The sequence below is a fragment of the Akebia trifoliata genome, chromosome 2, assembly GCF_017979445.1.
Source record: "Akebia trifoliata isolate Shusen 1 chromosome 2, ASM1797944v1, whole genome shotgun sequence".
NCBI classification, from domain to species: domain Eukaryota; kingdom Viridiplantae; phylum Streptophyta; class Magnoliopsida; order Ranunculales; family Lardizabalaceae; genus Akebia; species Akebia trifoliata.
In genome coordinates, this window is record NC_141376.1 from 4,089,285 (window position 1) to 4,110,595 (window position 21,311).

Below are 21,311 nucleotides of genomic sequence, written 5' to 3' on the forward strand. Positions count from 1 at the left end.
ACCAAGAAATATAGCTTGAGTAACACAAGGTTCCACGTTAATAACAATGATGTTCAAATTGGTACTCATTGTAATGTTGGTCAGTCATGCCATTTTGTTCTTAAGATATATTTATCATTTAAAATTCAAAGAAATATAACTTTCATTAGATTGGTACCTCTTTTCAAAAAAAATTTGTTGTACCTAAGGGTGTTGAAGTATACACATGATGGGTGGAATTTCCAACACCTAAATAGTAAGGACAAACTTTTTCATTTTATTGAGGTGGTGAGATCAGAACTACCACTTAACCTTCAGAGGCATTGAAGGGCAATAAAATTAATAAATTTTATGTTTTTGGTTTAAATTCAAATTTTACTAAAATTATTCCTGAATTTCAATTTTTTTTTCATTCTCCATTGGATTCTTAAATGTTCATTCAGAACTCAACCTACACTATTCCCACACAAAATATTTCATAAGCTTGAAAAATGCTAACTATGTATAAGAACCAACCAAATCACTCTAAAAGATCAAATTTCCTAAATCAAAATAACTGCAAACTAGATGAAACAAGAATTTGTAAAAACTTTACCTTCCCTGCAACATACCAGATTCGTTGGGCCAAAGTTGACTGTTGTTCGTCCCTGTGAACTCAAATGTTTCCTAACTACAAAATCAAAGAAAGAAAACAGATCTAAGAACAGAAAACAAAGAAAAATAGAAAATTTAAAAGTTTTAAAATACTTTGTAGAGAGTTATCTTATCGATAACTCGGCCATTGAATGCTCGATTGAACGTCGGCTCTACTAACACAACTAATACGAGAAGAAACCCAAGAATCGATCGTCGATGGCGTCGATCATAGATGCCTGCCGTCGCCAATTTATCGTCGATGGCTTCGATCGGAGATGTGTGCCATCGTCAATGGGGATCTAGAGGTGTTTGTGGGGTTTCGGTTGAACGAAGAACAGCTGCGTGCTGTCGAGAAGAAGAGAGAGAGAGATAAAGAATGGATGTGCGAGGTATTTTCAAGAAGAAGAGATGCGTGATTCGTCGAGAAAGGAAGCTGCTGTGCAGTTCTGTCGCAGAGAAGGGAAGAAGAGAAGTAGAGAAGAGATCGAGGATACTTCGGTCTTTTCTGCTGAGCCGTTTTTCGGTGTTAGAAACTCCCGCAAACGCGAATATAAAAGCGTCTTTTATTAGCTTTTCCAATCTGCGTTTAAAAACGCAAATTTTGAACGCAAAAAATATTACCAAACGGTAATTTAAGAGTGAGACGCAGATTCTCACCTCAAAAGCGCTTCAAGAAGCGATAATAAACACCACCTAAGCTTCTTTGATCTTCCCCTGTTGCGATGCCTCTCCTCCTCCAGTACGATATAGAGGAACCTTATTCAGCTAGGAATTGGCTTGAATGCTGGACATTCTAAGTTGGTTTTGAGTTGGATCTCAAATTTATCATGGTATCAGAGCGGACCTTTCTCTCCTCCACATTACTTATTTCATATATCTTAACGTGCTTTAACGTAATCCAATTCACACTTGCAGGGGCTTGTTGAGTTTAGTCCCACATTAGATACAAATTGCCTTGTCTCTCTTCTTATAAAATCCTGAGCCTCTCTTTTCATTGCCAATTGGTTTTGAGTTGAACTCCTAAATTTATCATGGTATGAGCATGAATTCTAGGATTTCCTTAGTGTTATGGATTGAAGAAAGAAAGTTTAACGACCAATGGAAATCAAGTACACAAATAGAGATACACACACATGTGAAGATCCTTGTTTCAGAAATTTTAATGAAAGAAAGACAGAAGAGAAACCCTTGGCTCTATTAAACAAGAAATAATAAAAAAAAAAGATGGGTATGAAGGGGGTTTGAGCCCACATTCTCTTACATGGAGATGGGTGGAAAATTAACTTCCCACCTTAGTGGAAAATTAGAAATCATTCAAATTTCACTTCTACTTTAAGTGTTTATTTGTTTTGCTCTATTTTTTAAAATGACCTTTTTACTATTCTAACCAAACATGTTTTTTTTCCATTTTTTTCACTTTTCCAACTTAAAAGTTGTAGAAGTACTTTATAGAAAGTTTACCAAACACAACCTAACACAAGTTAACTTTGAAGCAGTCAAATTTTGGAGGAATTCACCTTTTTAGGTTACAAATGTCTCTTTAATCTTTAAAAAAATAATAATGACATGACTCTTTACATTAATTTAGGATTACACCTTAATTTTTCAAATTGATGATATGTCTATTGAATTTGGTCTTCTTCTATAAAACCTCAATGCCCTCATTATTACCACCACCATTATTACCACCACCACTATATCATCATCTTTACCAATTTTATCACCACCCTCACTATCATATTATCGGATTTTTGAAAGAAGACAGATAATACATGTATAAAACATATGCCACATATTTTTCATTTATCAAAATTTTAATCGGAATTTTACAAATAGAATTCAAAATTTTCATGTATCAAATTTTTGCCGTATTTCGAATTGCTAACAAGGGTATCAATTAAATATGGAAAAAGATTACGAGGATCAAACGTTGTAGAGCCTAGACCAAAGTATCTGTTCATTTATCGACTAAAATGACACCTTAGCTTTCTAGAGTTCATAATCAATTGATCGTCAAAATCTTGAAAATGGATGATTGTTTGACTCTCTAGCTCAAAATCCAAATTCAATGGTACAAAATTGTTTTATTTTATTTTTTTAAATTCTTCAAAGACTGTGCTTTGCATCCATGTGACAACCAATCATGCTTTTACAATTCATAAAATTAAAATGGATTTTAGAGAGTTTAACTCATCTAAGTCGAATCAGATAAGCTGAGTCAAATCGAACTCAGTGGGTACCGATCCGATCCCACAATCAGTTTCTTGAAACCACGAATCGCCCCGATTTAGGTCAAAGAAGACAGAACACGAAGATTTGGGGAAATTTTTGGTATTTTTCAGATGGATTTCAAACTTTTGAACGTCACATTCGCTTCGCGCCCTTGAAAAACGAGTAATGGGGGAGAATCAATCTGATTCATTCAGTTTTTAGAACAATCGACAGAGATAAGAGAGAGAGATTGAGAGCATGAGAGAGGGCTTCACGATCAAGATTATGAGATATGCTTCCCACATCGTCCGATTCCTATTCAACCGAGTCGCTGCAACTGCAATTACATCATGTCGAAGCTTCAGCAACAACTACAGATATAATTGGGGATCATCTATGAACCTAACCAATCAACAAGAACAAGTCTTGAAAGCTATATCAGATGGCCGATCTGTCTTCATCACTGGATCTGCTGGAACAGGCAAGAGTATCGTACTCCTTCAAGCAATCAATCGTCTTAGACAAACCCACCAACCTCACGAAGTCTTCGTCACGGCTTCTACTGGTGTCTCTGCTTGCGCACTCAATGGTCAAACCCTTCACTCGTTTGCTGGAGTTAGAATCGGTAGTGGAGATCGAGAATTCTTATTTAAACGAGTGGCGAAGAATAAACAGGCTTCAAGTAGATGGAAAACTGCGAAAGCTCTTGTTATAGATGAGGTGAGCATGATAAGTGGCGAGTTCTTCGATGATCTCGAGTACATAGCGAGGAAGATGCGGCCTCGGATTAAAGCTCCTTGGGGTGGAATTCAATTGATTGTTAGTGGTGATTTCTTTCAACTTCCTCCCATTATTGATGATCCTTCTTCGGTTAAGGAATTTGCTTTTGAAGCCGAATGTTGGAATGCTAGTTTTGATTTGCAGGTCGAATTGAGTCAGGTCTTTCGACAGTCGGATTCAGAATTGATAGACTTGCTCCAGGGGATAAGAAGAGGTCGTAAGGATAATCGACATCTCCGAATTCTAAGTCAATGTTGTAGCAATCGAATTAACTCGTCATTGAAGGTGCCACGGCTTTATCCGAGAAACCAAGATGTTAAGAGAGTGAATGATGAGAGGTTGAGAAGTTTGGGTGGTGAGATTATCACTTACAGAGCAAATGATAGTGGAGAGGAACCTTGGAAGAGTCAGCTTAAACAAGGGATTGGAGCTGAGGAGTTGAAGATATGTTTGGGTGCAAGGGTGATGTTGGTGAAGAACAAGGATTTGGAGATAGGTCTTGTGAACGGTGCGACTGGGACGGTTACGGATTTTGTCAAACAGGAAGGTGGGGTGATTCGAAGCATATGTTCCCGAGGTCTGTTGCCCAAAGTCCGGTTTGATTCAGGGTTGGAGATGGTGATTCCGCCGGATAGATGGGATGTGATGGAAGGTGAAGTAGTGCTCGCAACTCGAAGGCAGGTTCCCCTCATACTGGCGTGGGCGCTCAGCATACATAAGTGCCAAGGGATGACTCTTGACAGCCTTCACACCGATCTTTCAAGGGTGTTTGGTTGCGGGATGGTTTATGTTGCTCTTTCTAGAGTTAGAAGCTTGGATGGCCTTCATTTATCTGGTTTTGATTCCTCCAAGATCATGGCACACCCAAAAGTGTTGCAATTCTATGAAAATCTCGAGAGTGAAGCCTAATCATTCAATACCGTTCAATTAGAATGTTATGCTGTTTTCAAGACTTGATGGTTAACTAACTTAGATTTTGCTCTAACTTTGCAATTTTGTACTGAAAACTGCTTAATTAAACACAGACATGAAAAATATGCCGAATTTACATTATCACAGGTATCTAAGGCATTATTATTATTTACTAATCGTGGCATGACTACTGGCATGAGTAGTCGAAAAACCAACATAAATTACCAGGTTTTGATTATTTTAAGACTTTAACGAAGCAGAGTTGATGCAAACTCTACTCTCACAACCACCCATATGGCACCCGCTAACCTAATATTCCTCTTAGCCATAACATGAAGGAGATTGTCTTGGCACTTAAGTCCAATCATGGTTTTAAAACTTGTTTTGACGTCTCGTCAATGAATGAGACCGAGTCGTCTCGGATGATTTTCTGATATGTTTGAATTGTCTCGTTCAACAATAAGGCAAATGAACCATGGCTTAAATCTTGTCCGATACATTTGATGTTTTTTTATCCGTCTCATTGGTGGATGATGCCGAAGCTTATCAGACGAGTTGCCTTGGACTAGATTTAAATCCAGGAGTCCAATAGGTTTATAAAAAAGGCATAATGCTGCAAACTAGTATCCATCAAGTGCTTCACCCTTATCAAATCAGAGCATCCCCGGGCTTTGGGAAAAAATCAAGGTTTTTTTGTGTGTGGCTAGTTTCTGATTTGGTTTATTATGTACTAATTCGTATATGAATGAAGCATTCCCAAATTTCTGAGATCAAGAGGAACATGCAATATTTCAAGATAAACTGACGCATTTATTGACATAAATATAGGTTCATAAACTTTAGACAGATTTAATTAAGGACTTTATACATGCATGCTTCATAAATGTATATGAAACAATGAGTATAAAACAATCCCATTCAATCTCTCTCTAACACATCCAAAAATGATGACTCTTTATTTATTTATTAGTAGTATGCAAGAGCATCTAAACAGAGATTAATCCTTAAATCTCAGACAATCTGATTTAGGTATTCATCCACAGTGGTGTATTTCACATCAGGATAAAGCTCAGAAGCTTCAACCCCAAATGAAGGTTCAATTTCAAAGTTGGTGTGGTCTCCATTCACTAAAACCGAGTGAGTGACTGATAATATGAAGTTTATTAATGGATCCACGGCCTCTGCACAAACAAACAGACTAGGAAAAAATATAACAAAACAAAAATAGGCAATATTGTAAAATATAATGTTGTGCAAGCATTTTTTATCTTATTTTATTTTATGGCTGATGAAATTTAAAGTATCAAAATTCAGTTGAGTTGAAAATTTTAGAATCATAAATGGTCCTTCATTTTGTCAGTTTTCTACTACAGTTAAGATTTACCATGTAGCTCAGTTCTTACTGACCTTTGATGTTTTTCAGAACTTGGTCTTCAGGGACGTGGATTCTTTTGAGGGTTTTGCCAATCTTCTTTTCCCATAAGGAGATCAGATCATTAAAGGAGAGTATTTTCTGGGGGTCTGATGTTGAGGATCTTGTTCAAGGTTCTTGGATCATCCACAGCTTTGATGGTGTAAGTTCCAATGTCATCTTCCACATTAAAAACCGTTGAGACGAAAAGAGATGCGAATCATAAAATATAATTCAAACAAAAGGGTTGATTAACCCACATTCTTAAGGAGTTAAAGATGATTTATATCAATTTCATATCCTTGATTTTCAATTAAGATAGGAGTGTCGTTCCAGCAAAATCAATATTGGGAGGAGCTTCATTGTTTGAGTTTGGGTTTTGGCTTGGGCGTCATGTCAAGTGTTGGGAAACTTGGATTTTGGAAGTAAAGGGCATTAGTTATCCTTGGCATTTCCATCGCCTAAGATGGTGATTTTATCTCTAGGAGGACCTGTGGCTCCGGGCTGTGCCAATGTATGTAGAAAATAGCCTGTGAAGAAGTTGGAGCAAACATAGGTATAGGGAATCCCTTCAGCCTCGACAGTGCGGCGAATTTTAGCTTTCATTGCAAACAAGTTCTTTGCTGACTCAACAGCATGATGAGTATGATCAACGTCATTCCCAAACTCCGAGGGAAAGAATCGCTGAAAAAATGATAGTGAGATTAATTATTTTGGGTACAAAATCTTGTTCTTGTTTAGATCTTCGTAGCCTTCTTGATCTGATCTGGAGTTAGATTGTTCCCGACCTCATCAGTGAAGATCTGCATTTGCACTTTGAAGATCAAGTCGTAAGGAATTCGACAAAGTAAGGACTTAATTAGAGACATTGCATATCTTTGCCTTCGAATGACTTTTGATTAATACTTAACATGTCAATACATCCAACACATGGGATTGGTTTAATCAACACTCTTTTTAATGATTGGTCGGTGTGTATATGTGGGTAGGTGACCCAATCAACTCTCTCAAGAGGGATCCATCTCGGGTTGCTAGGCTTTCTTCCTTTCCCCTAGGTATGACGACGTGGTATATATAGTTGTTTTCTAAGGATGGATTCATCGCTTGCTTGGGGTGTGCCCGGGGTGTCTCAGTCCTAGGTTCGCTATTATTTGGACTTGGGTATAGTTTTTTTTCCCTTCATATTCTGACAATTATCATCCAATATTATCTTAGCATGAAGCATTTTAAAACAAGCAGGTATTTTTTGAAAACTTTGGTAATTGTTTGAGAATTGACCGATAGTGCAATATTAAAATAAACAATGTAGAGTCCAGTTTTTTCTTATACACATAACCAGTTTCTAAATTTGCTTGGGACTTGCATATTAGTTTTGGAATGATCTTTGGTACCTTAACATTTCCAACTTCTTTAATGGCAGCAATAATCTTGACCTGATCTGCTATCTGTCCATGACCAACAGCCGAGAAGACTTGTCCGAAACGTCTTGGTATCATCCACCAACAAGACGGATAGACAAGTCAAACGTATCGGACGAGATTTAAAATCATATTGGTTCATGGTCTCTTTCATGGACGAGACGAGACATCAAAATGAGTTTTAAAACCATAATATATACAAAGATTTCAAGTATCGGAGATGAGAAAGATACATACATAGACCAATGTAACGCCAGATTTCTTGAAATTCTCGATGAGTTTCCCTTAAACTGGATCAGAAACTGCACTTTCTCTGATCAAAGCAAATGTGGGATGTCCATATTTCGTGCTTGCTTGTATGATGAATTTTCCGATGTCGCCCGTCTCTCCAATGATCAAAATCTTACCCGCCATTGCTTTGTAACTCTTTGGAGAGTAAATCAGACACGATTCACTTTCTCCAATTGAGAACCTTTAAAGAAGCATAAAGGTCTGTTTATTTTCCTTTTTTAATATTATAATTTTCGATTATGTTGCCGCCTCTTATGATTTTTGTTGTAAACCGAGATCAGAAGAAAAGATATTTGAAATTTATCCTAAAGGAAACGTGCACAAATCCTTTATTTTAGTTTATTTTGAAATATCTATGGCCATAATATCTTATGGTTCATGCATTCGGCCATGGTTGGGACGTAGTGTTACAGTATTAAATGAATTGGGCAGCCCAACCCGACTGACTTTTTCAAAGGCTTCTCAGAAGGCACAATTTGCAAAATAACAAAATAACAAAATAACAATACAGTAGCACATACTATATTATCGAAGTTATATATATTTAATTTGATTTTATGTCAGCTAGATCAATCATGGAAAATATGAAGAATCTTAATATGAGTTTTAGTGAATATCGGAAAAAATATATGATAAAATAAAGAGTCCTGATAATATAACTTGCCAGATGGCACTCTCAATCGACTCCCTGGCGTGGACAAGCTCAGAAATCGTAGATTTGTATGCCTCGGGATACATGACTCCCTCGAGATACAAATTTAAAAAAATGAGGAAGTGCAATTGTGTATCCCAAGGCGTATAGATCTACAATTCCCGAGCTTGTCCATGCCAGGGAGTCAACTAGTGAGTCATATTATCATGATTCTAAAATAAATTAATAATTATTGAAAACAAGAGTTCCAAGTGGACACATTGACATAATTAAGGATATATATATATATATATATATATACACACAGATATTGTAATTTCTGTGAGGGCAACTAGAGAGGAGCCAATGAGTTTCAGTTACAAGTTATTTTCTGTGAGGGCACAGATCCGTATTTATTTTCTATGATTCTATATAAAGTAATTAATTACTTACTTTCAAGAGCATGAACTTTGTTGTATGTTTCTTGCAGATGATGCAGTATTAGTTGATAAGAATAAAGAGTAAGTCACAGAATTATAGAGAGATTGGAATCCAAGAATTTTAGAATAAGTAGAAGTAAGACTGAACATGTGAAGAGGAGTGTCCAATGAAATGTGATGATCAAGAACTACCCCAATGTGACTCACTTCAAGAACTACCCCAAAGCCTGCTTCAAAATTTGAAGGAACCCTCCTCGTTACAAAACACATGGCGTTTTGAATTTTATTTCACTCCCCTACAAATCCGCAAAATTTAAAATACCTCTTAGAAATGCCACATGTAATCCAATGGAAAGGGTTTCTTCAAAATTCTGAAACCGGCTGCCCACTTCAAAGATTTTTTTTCTCCATTATCTCGATTTTCATATAAGAGTGGAGAGATCGAGAAAGATGTTGCCCATAAAATCATAGTTGGATAGTTAAAGTGGAGGTGCCCTTTTCAATGTGCCATGAAATAGATGCATACCAATCAAATTAATAAAAACAATTATACTATGGTAGTAAAACCAGTCATACTTTTACAGAGTTAAACATAGGACAGTCAAGAAGTTTCATGTTAATAAATTGAGCATAGGTTAGATGGGAGATGGATGAGGGGAAAGACTAGAAAAGATAAAATTAGAGACGAACATATTAGGAAAAATGCAAGAGTAGTTTCAAATAGTTGATAAACTATGTGAAAGTCGACTAAAATGGTCTAGGCATGCTCAACACAGGCTGATTACAACCTATAAGAAGTATTTAAGTTGATGATAGATGAGAATGTTGAGTTGGATAAATGAAATTAAAAGACTACAAAATATAAAATCAGAAATGAAAATTTGTAAAAATGTAGAAGTCCTCTCTAATACTTAGTAAACTTGTGAGTTATGACAGATCGATTGATATGAATCTCACTTTGGCGCTTTGAGAGTAAATCGTTCTCCAATCCCACTCCCTAATTACTCACAAAATGTTGCGAGTCTGCTCTCCATGAAGAATCTCACTCCATCAACCATATTTTGATTATTATTCATCCTTAAACATCTATTGATCCTTAAAAACAATGATTGTAGTGATATACTAATGACTATTGCAACTAGAAGATAACAATATTGTAACAATGGAATTTTTTTTTTCAAAATTCATCATAAACCTTCAAAGTAGTAGAAATTTTAATTGTTTTAAGTGTTTATTTGTAAGAAATAGATTAGAACTATGTGATTGTAGCTAATTAGAGTATCAGTAGAGTTGTGACCTTTGTGTTACCAATCAAGTCATATGGCAATAACGGGAGGAAATGCTAACTAAATTATAGGGGGCATGGAATGAGTGATAAGCTATGGGTTTCTTTTTCAATGAATGATTTAATTAATTAAGATAGGTTTACTTTCGTATAGATTATCAATTCTAAATTATAAATGTATTTTTCTTTCTTAAAAGATAATAAATGATAATTGTGTAGGTAAAACACTCAGGGCAGTGATGGGCCGGGTAGGCCGTTCATCGATCAGGTTTGGGTAGTGTACTTGGGTACCTTTGTTTATTGGGTTGATTTTGGGCTTCACAGCATTGTTCGGTGGCCCAGCCCAACCCGTTGACATCCAAGCGACTTAGCACTTTACAGGCCCATACATATCTCAAAGAATTGTGCTGGAGTAGTATAGTGGGGGACATCGGCTTATGTGGATATGTGCTAGAACTATAGAAGCTTTTCATCAAGATACAAGTGAGGTCTCGACGAAAGCATCTATGGTTCTGTGCACACCAATGTCCCCTATGATCAGGGGCAGAGCTAGTAACGAGACATTGGGGGCAATTGCCCCCACTCAACTTTTTTGGGCATTTTAGATATCGTTGAATTTATGCTTAAATTCGAGATTACCCGTTTGACCCTATTGCCCTCACTCCCTCATCTCCCTCAAATTTTTACGCCCTTCCTATCCACTTAATTATAAGTTTGCCCCCATTAAAAGAAAATCCTGGCTCCACCCCTGCCCATGATGTCTCTGTCACAATGTTACTTCAGCATTATTCTATCTTCAAATTATCCACCCATCGAAGTTCAAACAAATTACAATATTACTACATTCTTGTGCCATAATTATGTACTAAATTTTTATGTCACAATGACATCAGCGTTTAATACAAAGGACATATGTCAGTATTACGTAAGCATTACTCATATGTCTTAAAAAACGTAAGCATCGTTCATCAACTGATGGGTGATGCCCTCCACCAAAAGCGAAGCTGAGCCCACCAATAGTTAACTGAGATAATAAGAAGCGATTGGGTGTGCACCCTAAGTCGTGACTTTGAATCTTTATATGTCCATTTACTAAAAAATAATTATTTAATGATTTCATGTGACAGAGTGAGATGGTGCGTGCGGTCTGGAGATTAGTCATGTTAGATAAGATTGGTCTTTGGGTCGGGCAAAGCTCGTTGGACCAAAGGCTGACCCACTACCACAGGGATCACTATAGGGTGTCTTCTTATTGATAAAGTTAGGATACGATTTATTTGGTGGGTGTCCAAATTGATTTCAGATTTTCTTATCTAAACTAATAATTTCATTTAAATGATGAAGAAGATAAAACTTTGAGGGTAAAAATGGATAACTACACCTTTGAGGAATGACAATTGACGTTTCTCATCTAAACCTATCAACTTCAGTCTCCCTAAAAATCTTTTCCTTACTCTTGACATTTGACATTTAAATGTTGAAGGAATGACAAGTGATATTTTCTTTTGGTTACTTATCTAAATCTATCAACTTCAATCTCCCAAAATATCCTGCCTTGTTCTTAAGTCTTAACTTTTAAATGTTAAAGAAAATGGGGGTAAAAACTAAAAAGTGAAAATGTTATCGTATTGAACAATTAATTGATAAATCACTAATTAATTCGTAGATTCATAGATTTAATTAGTTAATCCCTTGTTCAAATTTTATGAATATCTTGACAAATCGGAGAATTCTGTCTCTATGAGCGAAACATCGTTCAATGAAATTTGAACTTATTTCAAGGCAACCTATGTTATAACTGATATCTCAGCCGTATGTTTGAAGACCGTGAGTTGTTCCCTCCTTGCAAATGACATACCCAAATCCTAGCAAGGGCCTGGCTTTGAATTGGATAAAATAGCTGTCAAAGATTTTTTACTCACAGAAAAGTCAATATAAGATTTCCTAAAGTCCAGGTTGACCAATCGGACAAAATCTAGTGTCAATAGGTTTTTCATTTTGGGGTACCTCAACACGTGGGTTCATGTGATTGATTAGTGTGAGATTTTGCGAAATCCCGAATTAATTTTCTTGTGAGTAATTTATTTTTAAAATATCATTTTTAAAGAATGTTTCAATAATTTTTTTTAAAGCATTTGCAGTTATGGAATGAAGTGACCCAAATCATTAGAAATTTCAGAAATATTTATTAAAAAAAATATTTTTGTAATAAATATTTTATTAAATTTTAAGTAATAAAATAACTCTTAAAATTATTTTTTCCCAAATATATTAGACTTTTGCACATTGATCTACAAGTCCTTTTTTAATCCCATTACCTTACACTTTTTATCAAGGTTAGAAGGTTGGAGGAGGGTTTAAAGGTGAAAGTAAAACTTTTATCCTAGAAGTTGCATAAAACAGATTTTGGGGAAAAAAAATTCAAAAGTTTTTTACCAGAGGTTGAAGATGTTAAAAGACAGGTTATTTGATTCTCTTAGAAAACACCAATCAAGGGATATGCCATTAGTATGAAAACACAATGTATCGTAAGTATTCATCAAGGTGTAGGGATTGTTTTCACTGATTTTTTTGCCATCTCTTTTTGGTTTCTGATTTGGAATGTTGTGTTTCATTTTATATATGAATGTTTTGTCGAAATATTTCAAAAATTCCAAGAAACAAAATAACATACAAAAATATTCCAAGATAAAACAACACAGACATCAATTGAAATATCGATCCATATTTGCCGATATATTTCAAAATGTTAGGCTCATAAACTGTAGGATAGATATAGGACTTTACACATGCAGGCATCACTAATGCATATGAGAAAATAAGCAAACCAATCCCATTCAAATATCTCCAACACGGCCTAAATAGACTCTTTATTTCCATAGGTATACATGATCATTATCTCAGGCAAACTGATCAAGGTATTCATCCACAGTTGTGTACTTCACATCAGGATAAAGTTCAGAAGCTTCAACTCCAAATGAAGGTTCAATCTCAAAGTTGGTTTGGTCTCCCTTCACAAAAACCGCGTGATTGATTGACAACAAAACTTTCAATGGAAACGGAGCCTCTGCACAAACAATAGAAAATAACATAACAAATATCAGGAAAATGAAATTTCAGGGAAGATTTTTTACTACTGAGCTAAGTTCTTACTAACCTGAAATGTCTTTCAGAGCTTGTTCCTCTGGAATGTAAACCTTTTCGAGGGTTTTGCCAATCTTCTTTTCCCATAGAGAGACGAGATCATTAAAGGAGAGAGTGTTTTGTGGGGGTCTGATGTAGAGGATCTTGTTCAAGGTTCTTTGATCATCCACAGCTTTGATGGTGTATGCGCCAATGTCATCTTCCTTATTGAAAACAGCTGAGAGACAACAAGAGATTATAAAAAACAATTCAAACACAAAGCATGAAAAGATATACACTCTTGAGGAGTTAAAGAAACAATATATATGCAATTTCAAATCCTTGATTTTCAATTAAGATAGGATCGTCGTTCTGGCAAAATCAATGCTATATAGTTTTGCATATTTTAGCAACTAAGATTTTAGAAGAAAGGGAAAGTGAAGAGGCTGTGTTAGTTACCCTTGACATTTCCATCACCCGGGATGATGACTTTGTCTCTGGGAGCAGCTGTAGCTCCTGGTTGTGCCAATGTAGGGAGAAAATATCCCGCAAAGTAGTTGGAGGAGACATAAGTGTGGGGAATTCCTGCATTCTCCACAGCTCGGCGGATTTGAGCCTTGGTTGCAAATGCACTCTTTGCGGGGTCAACAGCATGGGTACGATCCACATCATTTCCGAACTCCGAAGGGAAGAATTTCTGAAAACAAAAAATTGATAATAAGATTAATTATTATTACCATTATCTAGTACTAGAAGGTGGCGTGTGAAAACGCACATTCATCTAAAGGGCTTATTTGTAATTTAAATATTAATTAAAGGGTGATTAGATTACATGGATATTTTTGTTATTTCGAGAAGTGTAATGATTTTCTAATTCCCCCACACCCCTATCACAGAACCATAGATCATTTGCCTCGGGATAGACATAACAATAATTCTTTTACTTGTGTATCCGTAGGCACATGATCTACGGTTCTGTTATGGGGACGTGTGTCAGAGGGGGTGCGTCATATTATCACGACTCTTTCAAAAACTAACCAATGTGATCTGGGGATGTGAGACGTGAGATTGCAATTTTCTAGGTTTTTGACCCAAATGAACCCAATTAGGTTTTTTCTGATATTTCCCGATTTTACTGAATTTTTCCCTTGTTGACTTATTCCCAAATTGTTCCTACTAGCAGGTGTTTTCATATTAAATCATCAAATTTCATGTTAAACTAAAATGATAAATCAAGAGTTCCCATGTTGATACACATCAAAAACATTAAATCAATGTCATCCTCATTTGCATCCTCATTCTTTTACGTATTATTTGTGATTTAATCGTGAATTTCATAAAAGTCACGTATTAATGAAAAAAGTCGTGATTAAATTAGTGAACTTTTTTTCAATAAGTCGGAGACTTTGATGACTTTGCTTTCTACTCCGCCTTCTCTCATTATAATAGTAAAAATAAAACTCAATCATTTTTATATGCAAGTCACCAGCAGCAAACTTAGAAACTGCAAAGAGAGAAAAAAGAACAAAAATGAATAAATTATACATTATTATTTTTTAATTTTATACTTTCTAATATTCTAAGAAAATATTATTAAATATTGTGTGACACAATCTACCATTTATGTCAAGTTTTTTTCCTTTCGGAGTCAATAAGAGAAAAAAAAAAACACAGATTTCCTAAAACTCAGTAATATCCTACTAGGGATTAGCACAAATCATTCAACGAAAAAAAAATCATATAAATAAATAAATAAAATTGAGAGGTGAGAAAAACAGAATATGAGGAGTTTTGGAATGATCTTTAGTACCTTAACATTTCCAGCTTCTTTAATGGCAGCAATGATCTTGACTTGATCTGCTAACTGTCCATGACCGACAGTTGAGATCACCACATCAACCAACTTAATTGCCTTCACCAAACTCTCGTGATCGTAAATATCTCCCTGCGTATATAAAACCAAAACATCTTACTCCATCAAAATAAATCTTCCAAACCCTAAATAAACAACAAATATTACATAAGAGATTAAAAAGAAAAAGATGGAGAAAGACACATACATGGACCAAAGTAACTCCAGATTTCTTGAAATTCTCGACAAGTTTCCCCTTCACAGGATCAGAAACTGTGGTTTCTCTCACCAAAACAAACGTTGGATGTCCAGATTTCGCGCTCGCTTCTACGATGAATTTTCCAATGTACCCAGTCCCTCCAATTATCAAAACCTTACTCGCCATTTTAGAGAGAAAATCAGAAACAATTCAATTTTTCCCTTCAGTTGAGAGCGTTCAAACGAAGCAGAAAGGTTTCCAATTTGGTAAAGGCGTCGGGTGCATTTATAAGAAAAAAGGAGTTGTGAATTTACGATTATATCCCCTTCACTTTCTATTTTAGAATCCAAGCTTAGAAGGGCAATTAAGTCTTTTTCCCAGCGTGGTTTATAATCGCGTATCAAACAAACGGCTGAGGTGAAAAGATATTCATCCTCAAAATTAGTAAGTGTGTTGACACGTATATCTCTTTAACGGTTGATTATTATAGCGAAAACTTTCCTATTTAGAAATGTATGTGGCCGTAATTTCATATGGTTCATGAATCTGTCCATGTTCGGATTTTATGGAATTGGGTAGCCCAATGACTTTTTCAAAGAGTAGGGATCCAGTCACAGTCACGTGTCCGTTCCTAACTAAGGTCATTTGGCACCCCATTGTATGCTACATAGCTATTTCTTGACCGTATGGATTTGTAATCCATCAATTAGTGAAGCCACCTACACACAAAAGATCAATTTAATTGGTGCTAGTGCATCCATTGATCATAGCTTTGTCTTAAGAATGATTTCTAATCATTAAAATTATTTTTTAAGAGAATTAATCTAGTGGATACAAATTATCAAACACTATGATTTTCAGTATGTAGGTTCACCACTACATAATCATATGGTCGGTGGGACACGAAAAATATCATGTGGCCTAAAATGAGGTGTCACCTGACCTTCGTTAGGAATGGGACACCTCATTGGATACCTAGGATGCCTATTCTTTGAAAAACTTTTGACATGAACGACACAACTCAATTATTGAAGCTCACCAACCTTAACAAATTTATTAGGAAAAATTACTTAGGAGACCCTGTGGGAGATGGTTTTTTTATTTTTATTTTTATTTCTCGGAGTCTAAAGTTTTGAACAATTTCTTAATAGTCTATTTAGTAAACTTTTTTTTCTTTTTCTTAACAGTCTTGAACCCTTTTTATTATCTTTTTCACATAATTAGATTTTTCAACAACGATTATGATAATATTTTTTTTTTTATCGTGTTTGATAAATGAAGAAGATATACTCATTGTAGAGGGAAAAATCAATATTCTATTAGGGTCCTACACGTATCCTGATAAGAGGATGAGCTAGAGAATAGGGAAGCAATTGCTAGAGGCAAGTGGTACCCAGATCAGACCAGTAATCTAGATCTACTTAATAGAATGGTAGGCCAGAGATGGACATCTATCATGTTGCCAGGACAAAATAAGTTAGTATGAGTGCACATATCTTTTCTTGTGCGTATTAGGCTTCGAGATTCTAGGAGAATCCCAAGGATCTAGGGACGCTATGAGGACAATTCTAATTTGGTTAAGGGATCTCCGATGATTGAATCCTTGATTCATAGATGCCAAAGAGGAAACCCTATTCTTTCGTGAATCCTATATATAGGAGGGAGAATCAAGAGCGAGGGAGATATTTTTCTTTTGGATTTTCCTTCAATCGTGCTATTACCTATACAATCAATCCCTTTTGTAACTTTATCTTGATTGTTGAGGGATTATTGGAAAGTACCACACCGGCGCTATCACAAAGGAGCAGGAAGCACTTTCTCATAATAGTAAAATAGAGTAACTTGAGGTAAACTTGATTTCACCTCTACACTCATAATTTTGAATATTTAGATGTATATATTTTTTTATTTCAATAATTTTTTTTAAAAATCAAGAACGAAATTGAGATTCTAATTTTTTTAATAATATATATCGTAATTTGTTATTCGCAAATATGCCTTTTGGGTATTTCAAGGAGATTTATCTAGAATCGAAGTCGAAAAACGAAAAAAAAAAAATGAAAATCTAGATCACATTTACAATGTCGATTTCACTACTTTTATTGTCTAGTTCAATGTTTTTATTGTCAAACTCACTTTTTATTTTCTAGTTTAACTTTTTTATCGTGTAGCTCACCATTTTTTATTGTCGAGTTTGACAATCTTTTATGAAGATATTGTCAAACTTGATAGTAATTAACCATGAGTTAAAAACATTGAATTCATCAATAATTATCATCAAACTCAAAATATTAATATTATCAAACTTGATGATGTTGGTTATATTATTGATGAGCAATAGAGTTAGACAATATTTTCATGAAAAAAATCAACAAATTCGACATTACAAATATTGAACTAGTCAATAAAAGGCGGTGAGTTCGACACTAAATGGTGAATTAGACAATTAAAGTGTAGAACAAGACAATTAAAATGGTGAACTCAACAATGTAAATGTGACTAGATTTTTCATTTCTTTCATTTTTTTTTTCTGACTTCAATATTGGGTGAATCTCCTTGAAATACCTAAAATGCATATTTGCGAATAAATATTTACATTGTAATAATCAACAAATTTAGAATCTTTTCTTTGTTCTTCATTTTTTTAAATAAATCCTCAAATATATATTAAAAAATTATGATTATATCATTTTTCATTCGTCACTCACAATAAAAAAATCGTTGGAAATGATCGTAATTGTCATTGGAAAATCTAATTATCTGAAAAAGATGAGAAAAATGGTAGTTCGAGTATTTCAAATACATTACAACAGAGATGAAATTCATTGCTAAGAAAAGAAAAATTTACTAAATGCAGTATTAAGATACCGTTCAAAACTTAGGGACTATTTAGATTTTAAAAAAAAACCTCCCACACAGTCCTTTACTTAATTTTCCTAATTTAGTAATGAAGTTTTTGTACTCATAGGAGTTAGTTAGCCATCCAACTTCACTTCTCGTTTGCGTACTACGCAGTGTTCTTTCTTTATCATTTTAGTTTCGATTTGAATTTGTGCATGAGTTTACGTTGTGATATGTCTAACATCCTTGTTTCGGCTTGGATTTTAAAAGGCAAAATTAAAGTCGACTTTTTTCTAATTAGAGATGAAAAGTATTGGGTGTGTATATGTATTTTCTACCTTAAGATTTCATATGAGAATTTTATTATTATTATTTTTTCTAATTGCTTTATAAAGTTTGTAATGACCGAGAGATTTGTAGAGGATTGAGATATTGTAATCTTTATCATTTACAGTGAATTAATCTCCCTCTTCTCAATCAACCTTAGTAGACATAGATAATTTGTTGAACCACATAATTTCGTGTGTTATTGCTTTGATGTATTTCCCCACTCTTGTTTCGCTTTCTCTAAACAATTCGAATGTGCCATGATATGAGATAATTCTTTTGCGGGACCTTGAATATATATATATATTGTTGAGAAATCATTTCTTTACTACGATAGTGAGGAAAAATGCCTTACTTTAGACCTCGAGATGCATAAAACAAAATCTTGAGATTTGTTATAAATCTCGAGGATTTTTTTTAATAAATCCCAAGGCCTTTTTGACAGTGGATAAGGCTTAGTAAGATCTCTTTTCCTTACTATCTTAGTAAGGTTAGTTAGACTCTTATTTATTTATTTATTTATTTTGGTTAGGGATGTGATGTGGGGTGGGAGTAGGTGAATCAAAATAGTAAAGCATCTTTCTAGAAATGAAAGAACACGACAAGCGTGTAAATTCCTCAACAAATTATCTCACCAAACAATCAAATACAATAGGGATGGGCAACCAACCTAGCTGGACTTTTCCCTCCTTCATTATGAAAAAACTTTTTTTGTTTTGTTAAGAAGGGTATTTGGGCTACTTTGCATGCACCAACTACTCCCTCCTCCCTGAATAAGACTTGCTAAACATGACTTTTAACCCTGTGGTTTGTGATCATTGATATTAGCAACCGGTATGAGTTGAACTTGAAATCATAGGAGGAGCAAACCACTTGATGCCGAAGTGCTACCACTTACTCAGGTTCATCGTCTTCATGAAATCTTGTATTAATAATACCTTACTTATTTAATGAGTTATGTGATAGGCCATAGGCCTTAGGCCCATCGTATCAAAGTACGGACACCCTCCCAAGATTTCATGGTTGTCTAGAATTTTGGCATTTTCTGGAAAATGGGTTTTGAACAAATGGGCATGTCTCAAAAGTCAAAATGTGACAAAAACTTGGGGAAATATAATTGGAAATGAAAATTATAATCTCAATCTCTCAATCTCAATGGAAATGAATTTTCATGAAGTCATAAATTGAGTCAAGATTTTTGAAATAAGGTGTTGGTGGTGATCATATAATTGCACATATTAAGCATATTTTGATTTTTAAAAAAAATTACATTATGACACTATCTGAAAAAACTAAGAGGTCAAGTGATTAAAATAAATTTTGTTTGGCTAGGCAAACAAGAATTAGAGGTCAATAGAGGTGAAAGCGATCTTAAAGGATTTTGAACTTAAATATGTATAAACATTCCACAAACCAAGGGTTTGGACCCACACTTCACTTTATTTGACATATTGCAAAACCAATATTGAGATTTTGGGTTAAAGTCCAACTTACCTAAAAAATAATTATTTTTACAAACCTCCTCAACTTAATTTGACACCTCCAAATGGTCTAAATTGAAAAATGTTTTTTGAAGAGGAATTAGTTACTAAATGAAATGTATGTTCATTCTGTCCCATTCAAATTGTTATCTACTTTCAATTACTCAGAAATGTTAAAAATTAGAAGTTAACCAATTTATAAAATATTTAGAAATGATCGTAAGATCCAATTTTTTATTATTATTATTGATTGTAGATTCTTATTTTCGTCGGACAATCCTTGTTTAAGATATACATAATGATCTTTAATGTTTCTTCCCACAAGAATTTCTATGTTGAGAATTAACTTTATGGTTTTCCATGGTGTAGAATAGGAAGTTGAATATACATTAAAAAAGAGTAAAGATGATATCCCCCCTCCCCTCATTATATTTTTTTTTTTCAAGAATAACCTTCATTTGTATCTTTTCTTCAATTTTACCAAAAGTACTCATGCTTATCTCTTTTAATTTCTTTGATATACACTCTTTAGAATAAACAACGGGTTGAAGACCAAGTTTGAATTAGTTAAAAATAAGAGTCGTGCTAGAGTGACCTCAAGCTGGAACCTCATATCACTCTTCTTAATGTGAAAGTGGATAGGAATTATAGATGCTTTTTCACTATTATCTCGATGAAAAGCATTTATGGTTCCCATACACTTGCACGCCACAAAATGCAATATGAGGCTCCAGACTGAGGTCGCTTCAGCATTATTGTAAAAATAATTTACCATGAAAAATGAAAAAGCATGAAGATTGAAGGTGAAAGAACATTTAAGTAATTTGCAATAGGTCAAAAGGGCATAAAAAATGTCGGTGTATGACAAATGCTCTGCCTTGTCAAGTGAGTTATCCACTTATCCTCATTCCTCAGGTTAATTATACTCTTCAAAGATCCATTGCCTTACATCAAATTTAAGAGATAAAAAGGTTTGGTACGTAAATTAAGTGAAAAAGAAGGAAACCAGCAGAAGTGGACATTTTTTTATATCTTTCAACTAATAATTATATGAGAGAAAGTGATGACTAAGTCCTACTTCTGCTTTTGGTGGATGAATGCTAACAATGATGGTGACCATGTGCACTATCGATCATGGAGTGCCCCGCATGCTACCTTCCTTTCGACATATATGGCATGATTGGCTGCAAGGTTTTTCATGCCCTAACATGGCCAGGGTCAATCCTTGGATGGGTTAAAGAGTTCCCTAATGAGGAGGAATCTCATGTAAGTAAAATCAATTAAGGTTTGATCATATTTTTGAATGTGTCAACTTACCTAAGTTAGTTCAAATCTCATAGAACGCACTTTCTTGTTAACTACGAATCACCTTGTCCGTCTCGTTTAAAAAATAAAAAGGTTTTGATCATAAATGAAAATTTCTAAAATATCCCATTCTTGTCCTTAATACACATCGCAGATTAGACTGTATCATGGTCAGTCATGGCGGACAAA

At 34.7% G+C, this 21,311-nt stretch overlaps 2 protein-coding genes and 1 pseudogene across 2 annotated transcripts; 1 reads left to right on the forward strand and 2 right to left on the reverse strand.

Moving 5' to 3' along the window:
* The first annotated feature begins 2,907 nt into the window (after positions 1–2,907).
* Positions 2,908–4,690, forward strand: LOC147408903 (uncharacterized). The gene is made up of 2 exons (XM_086423517.1): positions 2,908–3,645; positions 3,751–4,690. The coding sequence occupies exons 1-2, from the start codon at positions 3,085–3,087 to the stop codon at positions 4,513–4,515; spliced, it is 1,326 nt and encodes a 441-aa protein (XP_086279643.1). The 5' UTR covers positions 2,908–3,084; the 3' UTR covers positions 4,516–4,690.
* A 639-nt stretch (positions 4,691–5,329) lies between these two features.
* LOC147408904 (phenylcoumaran benzylic ether reductase POP1-like) lies at positions 5,330–7,952 on the reverse strand (annotated as a pseudogene).
* Positions 7,953–12,699: 4,747 nt separating this feature from the next.
* LOC147408905 (phenylcoumaran benzylic ether reductase Betv6-like) lies at positions 12,700–15,435 on the reverse strand. The gene is made up of 5 exons (XM_086423527.1): positions 15,178–15,435; positions 14,928–15,062; positions 13,577–13,814; positions 13,152–13,355; positions 12,700–13,061 (listed from the first exon to the last, which is right to left on the reverse strand). Exons 1-5 carry the CDS (start codon positions 15,352–15,354, stop codon positions 12,895–12,897), a joined length of 921 nt encoding a protein of 306 aa, XP_086279653.1. The 5' UTR covers positions 15,355–15,435; the 3' UTR covers positions 12,700–12,894.
* Between the last annotated feature and the right edge of the window lie 5,876 nt (positions 15,436–21,311).

Coding starts and splice junctions, on each gene's coding strand:
- LOC147408903 (XM_086423517.1), top strand. CDS start 3,085: ATGAGAGAGGGCTTCACGATCAAGATTATGAGATATGCTTCCCACATC. Junction 3,646..3,750: donor GGGGTGGAATTCAATTGATT/GTTAGTGGTGAT, acceptor TTTGATTTGCAG/GTCGAATTGAGTCAGGTCTT.
- LOC147408905 (XM_086423527.1), bottom strand. CDS start 15,354: ATGGCGAGTAAGGTTTTGATAATTGGAGGGACTGGGTACATTGGAAAA. Junction 13,356..13,576: donor GGGTGATGGAAATGTCAAGG/GTAACTAACACA, acceptor GTTGTCTCTCAG/CTGTTTTCAATAAGGAAGAT. Junction 13,062..13,151: donor AGCTCTGAAAGACATTTCAG/GTTAGTAAGAAC, acceptor TTGTTTGTGCAG/AGGCTCCGTTTCCATTGAAA.